Source organism: Schistocerca nitens, chromosome 4 (genome assembly GCF_023898315.1).
Source record: "Schistocerca nitens isolate TAMUIC-IGC-003100 chromosome 4, iqSchNite1.1, whole genome shotgun sequence".
Taxonomy (NCBI): domain Eukaryota; kingdom Metazoa; phylum Arthropoda; class Insecta; order Orthoptera; family Acrididae; genus Schistocerca; species Schistocerca nitens.
Genome location: NC_064617.1, coordinates 598,061,377 through 598,073,885, shown reverse-complemented (window position 1 = coordinate 598,073,885; position 12,509 = coordinate 598,061,377). Strand labels below are relative to the sequence as shown.

The window sequence follows — 12,509 nt, the reverse complement described above, 5'->3', positions numbered from 1 at the left end:
CTCTACGAGAAGCACTCACCAGTCCTTCGTCGTACGCGCAGTAGACCATCCATGGGTGCAGGCAGAATCTGCTTTCATGGCTGAAGACCGTGGTGCGCTATTCTATTTTCCAAGTGATCCTCTGACGTTAGCAGTCGAGCCATGCACGTCGATGCTGTGGTTTGAGTGGAAGGCGGGCTAGAAGTGTCCGTGCCCACAGTGCCACGGCTAATAACCGGTACGGGGCGTGTAGATTAGATTAATTAATACTTGTTTCATAGATCACGAATACGACACTTCGTAATGGTGAGGAACGTTTCAGGTTAAGAAAAGGTGTCTATACAAGACATTACATCACACAAAATATTACATGACAATATTTTTTTTTTGTGTGGGTTGAGGAAATTACCCACTTACTATATTCAAAAATTCATATGAGTAGAACGAGTTGCCATTAAGAAATTCTTTTAATTTCATTTTAAATGCCATATGGCTATCTGTCAGACTTTTGATGCTATTAGGTAAGTGACCAAAGACTTTTGTGGCAGCATAATTTACACCCTTCTGAGCCAAAGCTAGATTTAACCTTGAGTAGTGAAGAACATCCTTTCTCCAAGTGTTGTAGCCATGTACATCGCTATTACTTTTGAATTCGTTCGGATTGTTAATAACAAACTTCATAAGTAAATATATAAGTTGTGAGGCTACAGTGAAGATCTCTACCTCTTTAAATAAGTGTCTGCAGGATGATCTTGGATGAGCTCCAGCAATTATTCTGATTAACGCTTTTGTGCAATGAACACTCTTTTACTCAGTGATGAGTTACCCCATAATATGATGCCATACGAAAGCAGAGAATGAAAATAGGCGTGGTAAGCTAATTTACTGAGTTGTATATCGCCAAAATTTGTAATGACCGTAATAGCATAAGTAACTGAACTCAAACGTTTCAGCAGATCCTCAGTGTGTTTTTTCCAGTTCAACCCCTATTCAATGCATACACCTAGAAATTTCGAATATTCTACCTTAGGTACCGCTTTCTGATCGAAGTCTATATTTATTAATTGTGTCACTCCATTTACTGTGTGGAACTGTATATACTGTGTTTTGTCAAAGTTTAATGAGAGCCCATTTGCAGAGAACCACTTAATGATATTCTGGAAAACATCGTTTACAATTTCACCAGTTAGTTCTTGTCTGTTGGGTGTGATAGCTATATTTGTATCATCGGCAAAAAGTACCATCTTTGCAACTTCATGAATATAGAATGGCAAGTCATTAATACACTCCTGGAAATGGAAAAAAGAACACATTGACACCGGTGTGTCAGACCCACCATACTTGCTCCGGACACTGCGAGAGGGCTGTACAAGCAATGATCACACGCACGGCACAGCGGACACACCAGGAACCGCGGTGTTGGCCATCGAATGGCGCTAGCTGCGCAGCATTTGTGCACCGCCGCCGTCACTGTCAGCCAGTTTGCCGTGGCATACGGAGCTCCATCGCAGTCTTTAACACTGGTAGCATGCCGCGACAGCGTGGACGTGAACCGTATGTGCAGTTGACGGACTTTGAGCGAGGGCGTATAGTGGGCATGCGGGAGGCCGGGTGGCCGTACCGCCGAATTGCTCAACACGTGGGGCGTGAGGTCTCCACAGTACATCGATGTTGTCGCCAGTGGTCGGCGGAAGGTGCACGTGCCCGTCGACCTGGGACCGGACCGCAGCGACGCACGGATGCACGCCAAGACCGTAGGATCCTACGCAGTGCCGTAGGGGACCGCACCGCCACTTCCCAGCAAATTAGGGACACTGTTGCTCCTGGGGTATCGGCGAGGACCATTCGCAACCGTCTCCATGAAGCTGGGCTACGGTCCCGCACACCGTTAGGCCGTCTTCCGCTCACGCCCCAACATCGTGCAGCCCGCCTCCAGTGGTGTCGCGACAGGCGTGAATGGAGGGACGAATGGAGACGTGTCGTTTTCAGCGATGAGAGTCGCTTCTGCCTTGGTGCCAATGATGGTCGCATGCGTGTTTGGCGCCGTGCAGGTGAGCGCCACAATCAGGACTGCATACGACCGAGGCACACAGGGCCAACACCCGGCATCATGGTGTGGGGAGCGATCTCCTACACTGGCCGTACACCACTGGTGATCGTCGAGGGGACACTGAATAGTGCACGGTACATCCAAACCGTCATCGAACCCATCGTTCTACCATTCCTAGACCGGCAAGGGAACCTGCTGTTCCAACAGGACAATGCACGTCCGCATGTATCCCGTGCCACCCAACGTGCTCTAGAAGGTGTAAGTCAACTACCCTGGCCAGCAAGATCTCCGGATCTGTCCCCCATTGGACATGTTTGGGACTGGATGAAGCGTCGTCTCACGCGGTCTGCACGTCCGGCACGAACGCTGGTCCAACTGAGGCGCCAGGTGGAAATGGCATGGCAAGCCGTTCCACAGGACTACATCCAGCATCTCTACGATCGTCTACATGGGAGAATAGCAGCCTGCATTGCTGCGAAAGGTGGATATACACTGTACTAGTGCCGACATTGTGCATGCTCTGTTGCCTGTGTCTATGTGCCTGTGGTTCTGTCAGTGTGATCATGTGATGTATCTGACCCCAGGAATGTGTCAATAAAGTTTCCCCTTCCTGGGACAATGAATTCACGGTGTTCTTATTTCAATTTCCAGGAGAGTATATATTAAGAACAGCAGAGGACCCAAGACCGAACCTTGCGGCACCCCATTCTTGATTGTTCCCCACTTCGAGAAATCACCAGTGTTTTGCATATGTGGCCTTAGACCCACCGCTAATCATCGGTTTGCAACAGTTCTTTTTGATACGTCTGGACTCACAAGCCCTCTTATGTGTGCTGTGTAGCTGTGCGGCCTGACACTGCTGCCCTCAGAATACGAGTAGTGCTGCGTGGGCGTCCAGAACCTCATCTACGTGTGTGAGAATGTTTACCTGACCACTGACGCTAGCGGCGTTCAACTTGTTTGCAATTCTCCGAAAGGACGTTTCCGCCACTAGGAAGACCACAATATAACCCCTTTTCAAACTCGCTTAGCTGGCTGTAGGAAGCACGAGTGCGTCTCCGTGGCAGGGTTGACTGCTTTCTTCACGTTTCTCACCACACTGTGCCTTCTTGCTGTGAGCATACCGTATTAATGGGTAGATATACACTCCTGGAAATTGAAATAAGAACACCGTGAATTCATTGTCCCAGGAAGGGGAAACTTTATTGACACATTCCTGGGGTCAGATACATCACATGATCACACTGACAGAACCACAGGCACATAGACACAGGCAACAGAGCATGCACAATGTCGGCACTAGTACAGTGTATATCCACCTTTCGCAGCAATGCAGGCTGCTATTCTCCCATGTAGACGATCGTAGAGATGCTGGATGTAGTCCTGTGGAACGGCTTGCCATGCCATTTCCACCTGGCGCCTCAGTTGGACCAGCGTTCGTGCTGGACGTGCAGACCGCGTGAGACGACGCTTCATCCAGTCCCAAACATGCTCAATGGGGGACAGATCCGGAGATCTTGCTGGCCAGGGTAGTTGACTTACACCTTCTAGAGCACGTTGGGTGGCACGGGATACATGCGGACGTGTATTGTCCTGTTGGAACAGCAAGTTCCCTTGCCGGTTTAGGAATGGTAGAACGATGGGTTCGATGACGGTTTGGATGTACCGTGCACTATTCAGTGTCCCCTCGACGATCACCAGTGGTGTACGGCCAGTGTAGGAGATAGCTCCCCACACCATGATGCCGGGTGTTGGCCCTGTGTGCCTCGGTCGTATGCAGTCCTGATTGTGGCGCTCACCTGCACGGCGCCAAACACGCATACGACCATCATTGGCACCAAGGCAGAAGCGACTCTCATCGCTGAAGACGACACGTCTCCATTCGTCCCTCCATTCACGCCTGTCGCGACACCACTGGAGGCGGGCTGCACGATGTTGGGGCGTGAGCGGAAGACGGCCTAACGGTGTGCGGGACCGTAGCCCAGCTTCATGGAGACGGTTGCGAATGGTCCTCGCCGATACCCCAGGAGCAACAGTGTCCCTAATTTGCTGGGAAGTGGCGGTGCGGTCCCCTACGGCACTGCGTAGGATCCTACGGTCTTGGCGTGCATCCGTGCGTCGCTGCGGTCCGGTCCCAGGTCGACGGGCACGTGCACCTTCCGCCGACCACTGGCGACAACATCGATGTACTGTGGAGACCTCACGCCCCACGTGTTGAGCAATTCGGCGGTACGTCCACCCGGCCTCCCGCATGCCCACTATACGCCCTCGCTCAAAGTCCGTCAACTGCACATACGGTTCACGTCCACGCTGTCGAGGCATGCTACCAATGTTAAAGACTGCGATGGAGCTCCGTATGCCACGGCAAACTGGCTGACAGTGACGGCGGCGGTGCACAAATGCTGCGCAGCTAGCGCCATTCGACGGCCAACACCGCGGTTCCTGGTGTGTCCGCTGTGCCGTGCGTGTGATCATTGCTTGTACAGCCCTCTCGCAGTGTCCGGAGCAAGTATGGTGGGTCTGACACACCGGTGTCAATGTGTTCTTTTTTCCGTTTCCAGGAGTGTAGATGGCGTTCTGGTAGCTATGCGACTACACCATAGGTTGGAGGGTGACGTTGAAGCCATTGTCAGTACATGTATTATCCCCCAGATAGCATATTCCGTCACTGGATCAAAATCAACGTCGTCTTTCCATGTCCACTAATTTATTTATGTATTTTTTACAGCGTTGTATATCTGAACATTAATGGATATCGCATTACGTCGTGTGAGTGCTTACGTCAATTTGTGTATATCGTAACGGACACATTTAACCATTCTGTCAAGAATACCTTTGAAGAATGAGACCTTTATAGATCTAACAAGCCCATGCAATGCCATACGAACATTACATTTACAAGTGGACGACAAACCTTTAACAGAAAAATGATATCGAACTGTCAACAGAAAAACGATTTTCAAATTTCAGATTGGTAATTGTCTCTTAAAGTAACAAGGCGCACTCTATTAACTCACCTTTGGGCAGAGCTACATTCCTAAAACGTATGAAAGTAAATTTACAGAAGGATGTAGTGAAGGCTACCACAGTTGTTGAATCGATGAAGTATCAACCTCCTTACCTCTGGCGAGCGGTGACAAAGCGAGGAAGTGTACGCTGACCGACCCCGCGCTTTCGCCGAAGATTGTGACTCTGTTCGGGTCTCCGCCAAACGCTGCGATGTTCTCCTGCACCCAACGCAGCGCTGCCACCTGGTCTTTAAGACCAAAATTTCCGGGAGCAGCTTCATCTTCGGTGCTCAGAAAACCTGCACAAGCGACGCAGAAGCGGCATATTTGGGAGTGTACCTAAGAACCTAAGTGTTTGTATTCTGTAATTACGTTCTACCCATCTATTGATAAAAGATCGAGACGTTAGGTATTTACACTAGAAATAGGAATTCACGCATGTCGGTAGTAAATTACACGGTTTCAGTAACTTAGCATGTGCAATATGACGTCAAATTGGGTCAAATACAGCGAATAGTTCACTGTGGAATAGGAAAAGAAGATGATAGTAAGGAATAGTACAAGAATTTAACCTCGCGAAAAGTAAAATTCGTGTACTGCCCCATGATTCCAGCACAAGCCTATGAACTTCTGAGACAGGACTCATATCTGCTGAGCTGTGGACGCCCGTCTTATTACCAGTATTTACAGCCTAAGTGTAAGTCGCCCCTACTTTTCAGACTTCAAATGGTTCAAATGGCTCTGAGCACTATGGGACTTAACTGTTGTGGTCATCAGTCCCCTAGAACTTAGAACTACTTAAACCTAACTAACCTAAGGACATCACACACATCCATGCCCGAGGCAGGATTCGAACCTGCGACCGTAGCAGTCGCGCGGTTCCGGACTGAGCGCCTAGAACCGCTCGGCCACCGCGGCCGGCTTTCACACTTCACAAGCGCTCATGGTCAATCGGTAAACTCTAAGTTTTTCCACATGGATTAATCTATTCAGAAAAGAAGATTGTCCCATTGTAAATTATATGTGTTTGCTCGATACGCACGTCAAGAAACACGCGACATATATTTCTTGACTCACCTACATAACTCCGTGTATCATGGGCATATTTCAGTACACTTGATTCCATGCAGAGTTTCCATTAAGAGATGAGTGACGGCTGGGCAAGTGACGTGCAGTGCACAAAATTTTATTTTCTATATAAAGATTCATAAGTTGAAATTGCCCCATCAGTTTCGGAGCTATTTTTTATGTCACCCTCTTAAAACTCCACCTTCAACGCTAGATACGACAGGCATATTTCACCCAACTACACCTCTTTTGCAAATAGTAAGTAACAGATATTCGAAATAATTTGAAATTTTAAAATTCAGTAGATATCCAACAGTATTCTGCGTCTGAAAAAGCACACACACACACACACACACACACACACACACACACACACACACACACACACACACACACACACACAAATTTCCGACTGTGCACTACAGGGGTTGCAACTAGAGTGCAAGTGGCGGTGTCTGTGTACGACAACAGATGCGAAGCACTCGAAGAAATAAGGAAAAAATTTCTGAGTTTTTCCTTTTCTTGTAACTCAGACCCTACAAACATATCGAATGTTAAATTTAGGTTTATTGAAACTCTTCTGTATCTTTTATTACATACGCAAGTGTTGTAGAGCAGCCAGAGTCGTTACATGTTCCAAGTATGGCAAGTAAAGCATTACAGAAGCACATTGATTGTGCAACGTCATTCTGTTATGTTCTGGAACGGAAGAACTGGGTTTGAAACTATCTAGTAGTAGTGATCAGCTGACAATTTAGACAAGCTAAAACGGCATGTGCTCAATAGCTGCTTGAAACCAAATCGAACATTAAAATATCAGTTTGCAATCGATACATGTGTAGATTTTTACAGCTTTGTTAGTTGGTTTTCTTAATTTGTTGCGTAGCCAAATTAGTTGCACGCCAGCCTACTGTAGATATAAATGTATGGAGTCATTATTATTTATTTTCTAAACTTAAATGACTGTCTGGCTGACACGACTTGACATGTGTCTTAATGACCTTGCTCAGAATGTACACCGAATAACGTATAGTCCTCACAGTTGTCTTTTTTTTTTTTTTTTGTTTGATACTGTCACTTGTGGAATGACACAGAATCTTTTGACATCAAAATTCTGAAATTACTTTGGTGGTGTAGGAGGAGCGAAACTCTCTCTTTCCTCCACTTCACTTGTTCACTGGAGCCGATGAAAGAAGAGCGAGACTAATCCTAAGCGACATCATCTTCACCCAGTAAAAAAAAAAAAAAAAAAAAAAAAAAAAGAATTGTAACTCATCTCATCTTACCTAATGTGCCGAGTCGGTAGTTGATGGTTACTAATACAACATCATAATTCAAGAGGAAATCCGGTCCATAGACTGAGCCTCCTCCATAGCTAAATCCACCTCCATGAACCCAAAACATGACTGGCAATGGATTGGAAGGTGACAGCTGAAAAAGAGTTGATGTTGCAGCAAAACAGCAGAAAATGGGACCTATATAAAACTGTATAACGAAATCAGATTTTACGATCACTCATGAGTAACTACATAAGACCAACGTTTGCTTAAATGCGATCCCCAGCTGCATGTGTAGCATGTAATAATTATTTGATGAACATTTTACGAAATTTAGAAACACATAAAACGAATATACTAGTAATAAACTAGTAATAACACTTCTGATAAAGAGATAGTTTTAACATTGAAGAACCAAGAAAATATCTGAGTAATCCAAGCAAATAGGTACCTCTGGTGTGTAGACGTTGAGGTAGAGGCAGTCTTCAGACCCAAACACTCCAGAATTGAAGAAAAAGTTGTCGTTCTGTATGCAATCGGGCCCACGGACAGTGGCATCTCGGATGTGCACCCATCCATCTGGCGCTTGTGGATCCTGTAAACATATTTACGTTGCTAAGTACTTCGTTGGTACTTATGTCACACATGTCAGAAAGTCGTCATAGGAAACAAATGACTTGTTTCATTCAACTGATGGAAAAGCTCTCCGTGTAATGCAGCGATAGTTCTGTACTGTGTAAGAAAATGTTAATTTGCATCGGCACAGCAACCTGAAAAAATTAATGAACACCTGCGTCAGTAGGGGGTACGAAACTGAACAAATGTTACTTTCGTCAACGGCATCATTAATTTAAAGAACAGCGAAAGGATAACGAGATAGATGGAAAGAAAGTGGGTAAATTGTTTTTATTTCAAATGTAACTGCCTTAACTCTTAATACACTTACACCACTATGAGATAAGACGGTCAAACTTCCATGGAAAAATGATTTGGTTGTCTACGAAATCGTGATTTACCCACTCGTGCACCTCTTCATCGGAAGCATACGTTTCCGACGGAACATTGCATCGTAATTCTGAACAACACAGGTACTGCAATGTCGTATTTATCGGCGGACATCGGGCAAGAGATGTTCGCTCAAAAGTCTCTCCTTTACGGGAATATACAGAATGAATGTACAAGTGGAAGTTGTAGACACATTGTTGAAGGCATATGGAAATCTGGTTCTGGCCGTGGAGCGTGATCGGATAACCTAATGATGAGGCCACCACTCGCGATAAGCTGGAAATCCGGGCTTGAGTCCTGTTCTGACACAAAGTTTCATTTTCGTCATTTCAATTTTGCAAAGTGTCCTGCTTTTTCAGAAAACTGTCTGCTCATAAATACTGTGCACTAGCGAAAGCCTGAAACTGTATACAGTTGACAGTAGCTGGAACTGCCTTCTAAACTGAAGAAGTTCCTCTTCCTCTGAAGGAGTTCTTAGCTGGTGGCAGTAGTAGGAGTCAATTTTGTACACCATTCTTCTGAAGCATACAATTGGTGCCTTGTGTTTATCAGTATGTTTCATCAACACATTCTAAGCAGTTGGGTCTTCAGAGGTTTTTCGTCCAGACAGAACTCACTTTCAAAGTTGTCCAGCAGTTAGTCCAGAGAAAACTGTGAGGCCTCGTCGTTGTTTCGAGAGTAAATTACCTGCAAGGATGCCTCAGTTTTATTCTGAAAAGGACTAGTTAGTTTCTCCCTTCATCCTGTGGTCGAGCATAAGTCTTTTTCATGTAAATAAAGGTAAAACTACCTCGTTCCTGATATTAAGTCTCAACGGAATTTTTATTTTGTAGGCACAAGACGAAACCCTTGAGAAGTCGGGTTTGTTTGTTTAATAACTAGGATGAGCACAACGGTCCACACCAAAGACAACCGCATTTGATAGCAAATGTTGGTATAGATGAACGATGAATTGAGATGGTATGAAAATTTTTGAATCAGGTGACTATCCATCAGATTTACCAGAAAATGATATTCATCACATTACCAAATCAAATCATGTGAGGATAAAAGTAAATCTATCGGACGTTTACTCTGACAAATTACGCTAATAAACTACAGATTGGAATGCCGTAGAGAAGAACAGAAAGTATAACTGAAGAAACACTGCAGGAAGATCAGGTTTTCTTCAATAAGGAAACAGCTCTTAGAGAAGTAAATTCAAAATGAAATTTTCAATCTGCAGCGGAGTGTGCGCTGATATGAAAATTCCTGGCAGATTAAAACTGTGTACCGGACCGAGACTACAACTCAGGACCTTTGCCTTTCTTGGGAAAGTGCTCCACCATCTGAGCTACCCAGACGCGACTCACGCCCCGTCCTCGCAGCTTTCCGTGCAGATGAGGTAAGAGGCGAGGTACTGCGGAATTAAAGCTGTGGGGATGCGCTTTAGTCGTGCTTGGGTAGCTCAGAAGGTGGAGCACTTGCCCGCGAAAGGCAAAGGTCCTGAGTTCGAGTCTCGCTCCAGCACACAGTTTTAATCTGCCAGGAAGCTTCAAGTAGTTTTCACATTACGCTAAGTAACGGAAAGCTCAGAAAATATAAGTCAAGATGTCTTTCAACATTTGTGGACTTGGTGGAAGAATTTACACAATTTAATGTGGAGTAAGATTTTTACAATCCTAAGAAGATTGGGACCAAGTATGGATATAGACGAGTGATGTGCAACGTCAACAAAACGTAAGAGTGAGTAATAAAGCTGCGAAAGGTCAAGAGAGGATGTGAGCCAGGATCACCACTCAGCGCCGTTGTTTGCAACACGTACGTCATAACAACAATGAAGACCGACACAATTGTAAAGTTCCGGAAGAAAGACGACGGTGTTCTAAAGAAAACATGGTGAGAAATCTTATAGAATTAGTTCTTGAAAAAATGTGTGATGAAACACTTCTGGTACTTATGTATATGTCCTGTAGGTACCACGAGACGGAGATAAAAGGGATCAGGGCGGGTACAGAGGCATCTAGACAGAAAATTTCCCTTGCTCAGTACGTGAATGAAATGAGGCACAAAAGTCACTAATACTGGCACGATGTATCCCCTGCCGTGAACTGTGTACTGGCTTCTGTAGTATACATAAGACTCTTAAAGGAAGTCATAGAAAATTTCGGAGGAGGAATGACAACGCAAGGGAAACTAATACCAATGTTAACTTTTTTACTTGACAATGCATCTCTGACCAGGTGTGTGAAATACTTAGCAGAACTTTTGAAAGGTGTGCAGCGTATTTATTGCAGAATGTGACTTGGCCGATAAAGTGCAAAATGAAGTACTAAGAAGAACAGGCGAGGAAATAGTTTTATGGAGTATCCCTGTCTGAATAAGAGACATGTATGACATCTGCTACAACAGTCAGACAATGTTAACTTTGTTGTTTTACTCCTCTACTGCTGCTTCCAATACAGAGGCAGAGAATGACGAGGATATTCAAAACATATTACAGAGGATTTTGGGTGCAGAAGTTAAGTCGAGATGAATCGACGAGTGCAAGACAGGAAAAGATGGAATACAGCAACAAACTAGGTGAAAGATGGGCTTTATTTATTTTGTTTTTTTTAAGGAACTTTGTTGTATGTGTTAGTATTAATGAATATTTTCAGGACAACAATATTCAGTACTAATTTTTAACAGCCATTTGTTTCACGAGCGCACATATTAAAAAAAAACCTGTATTCGATATCTTAAGAAAGAACAGAAAGTAACAGTCGCACCATCTGATAGCGGAACACGAAAAACGCATCGAAATGTGATGGCTCTGAATAAGTACGTCCAAAAAATGGTAACAGAATGTACTCGTTTCATTTTCTGCTCAAAGTACATTTCTAAATTGCTTTTTCTCATTTCCGCTATAGCACAACCACGGAGATAGATTCTGAAATAAACCAATTACCTTGGGAAATGAATATACTGTAGTCAATTTTAAAATAATTCAAAATTCAGTAACTCTGATTTTTCGGGTCCTTATCAGAGAGAGATTAAAAATCTCCTACACTTCCACGATTAGACCTCCCACCTTAAATATTTTGTTTTTATTTTAGTGCATATGTCATATTCACTAAGTACCTCATGTCGCACATTTAGAGGGTTTTAGGAGTTACAAAAACGGCAATGCTTTTATATATATCATTAAATAAAATTATATTTAGATGGCTGCAGAATGTTTGTTCATCATATACGTACATGTAAAAGATCCGCAACTCATAAAATATACATGTTCGTGATGACCCTAACAAGACACTCCGCTGAACGAGTCTGGTGGTAATGCTGGCATACGCAATTCACCAACTACATAGCATCTACACACGCAATAAACTTAAGTCACAGTAACATGATTATAGGCCAGCTGAACTGCATTAAACGCACTACTTAAATTCATAGACCGTGTTCAACAAAATGTTTACTCATGTATTTTACTGCTTTCACACACCACGTGTAGCGGTGTACGCGACTCATTACTGCCATTACAAAACCCTTTCCAAGAGGATGCATGAGACAGCTATTTAATTTGCGCAATATGGCGCAATAAGACGTCACTCAAGTACTGTGTAGTACTTTTTATAGGACAGAATGCCAGACTACGTAATCTTGAGTGCCCACGTATTCAGTAGATTGTGGTCTCATGCGGCATTTGTTTGTCATCACTATCTCTCATCTATAAGCCTCTCACTTGCTTATCGCGGACCCTCTCCTCGAGAGAAGAATTTCGAACTATATGACCGATTACTTACGCAATTGTACGTTCTGAAAATCGTAATCACTTTTTGTCCTTTTAACCTAATCGATATTTCTTGCCTCGCAGAAACGGACTTTTAAGAGGTGCTTCGTTGTGTTTCTTAAAATTTCCAGGGAGAATTGAATATTCAAACTAAAATGGTTCAATTGGCTCTGAGCACTATGGGACTTAACATCTGAGGTTATCAGTACCCTAGAACTCAGAACTACTTAAATCTAAGTGATCTAAGGACATCACACGCATCCAAGCCCGAGCCAGGATTCGAGCCTGCGACCGTAGCGGTCGCGAGGATCCAGATTGAAGCGCCTAGAACAGTTCGGCCACTGCGGACGGCTGAATATTCAAACTAA

At 44.3% G+C, this 12,509-nt stretch overlaps 1 protein-coding gene across 1 annotated transcript in view; it reads right to left on the bottom strand.

Annotated features, from left to right (window-relative positions):
* LOC126252457 (juvenile hormone esterase-like) overlaps window positions 1-12,509 on the bottom strand; it is a 68,717-nt gene that overhangs the window by 45,620 nt on the left and 10,588 nt on the right. The window contains exons 2-4 of the mRNA XM_049953352.1: window positions 7,834-7,977; window positions 7,392-7,536; window positions 5,151-5,336 (exon numbers count right to left, since the gene is read on the bottom strand). Coding sequence (XP_049809309.1) covers window positions 5,151-5,336; window positions 7,392-7,536; window positions 7,834-7,977 — 475 coding nt within the window. The remainder of the gene's footprint in view (window positions 1-5,150; window positions 5,337-7,391; window positions 7,537-7,833; window positions 7,978-12,509) is intronic.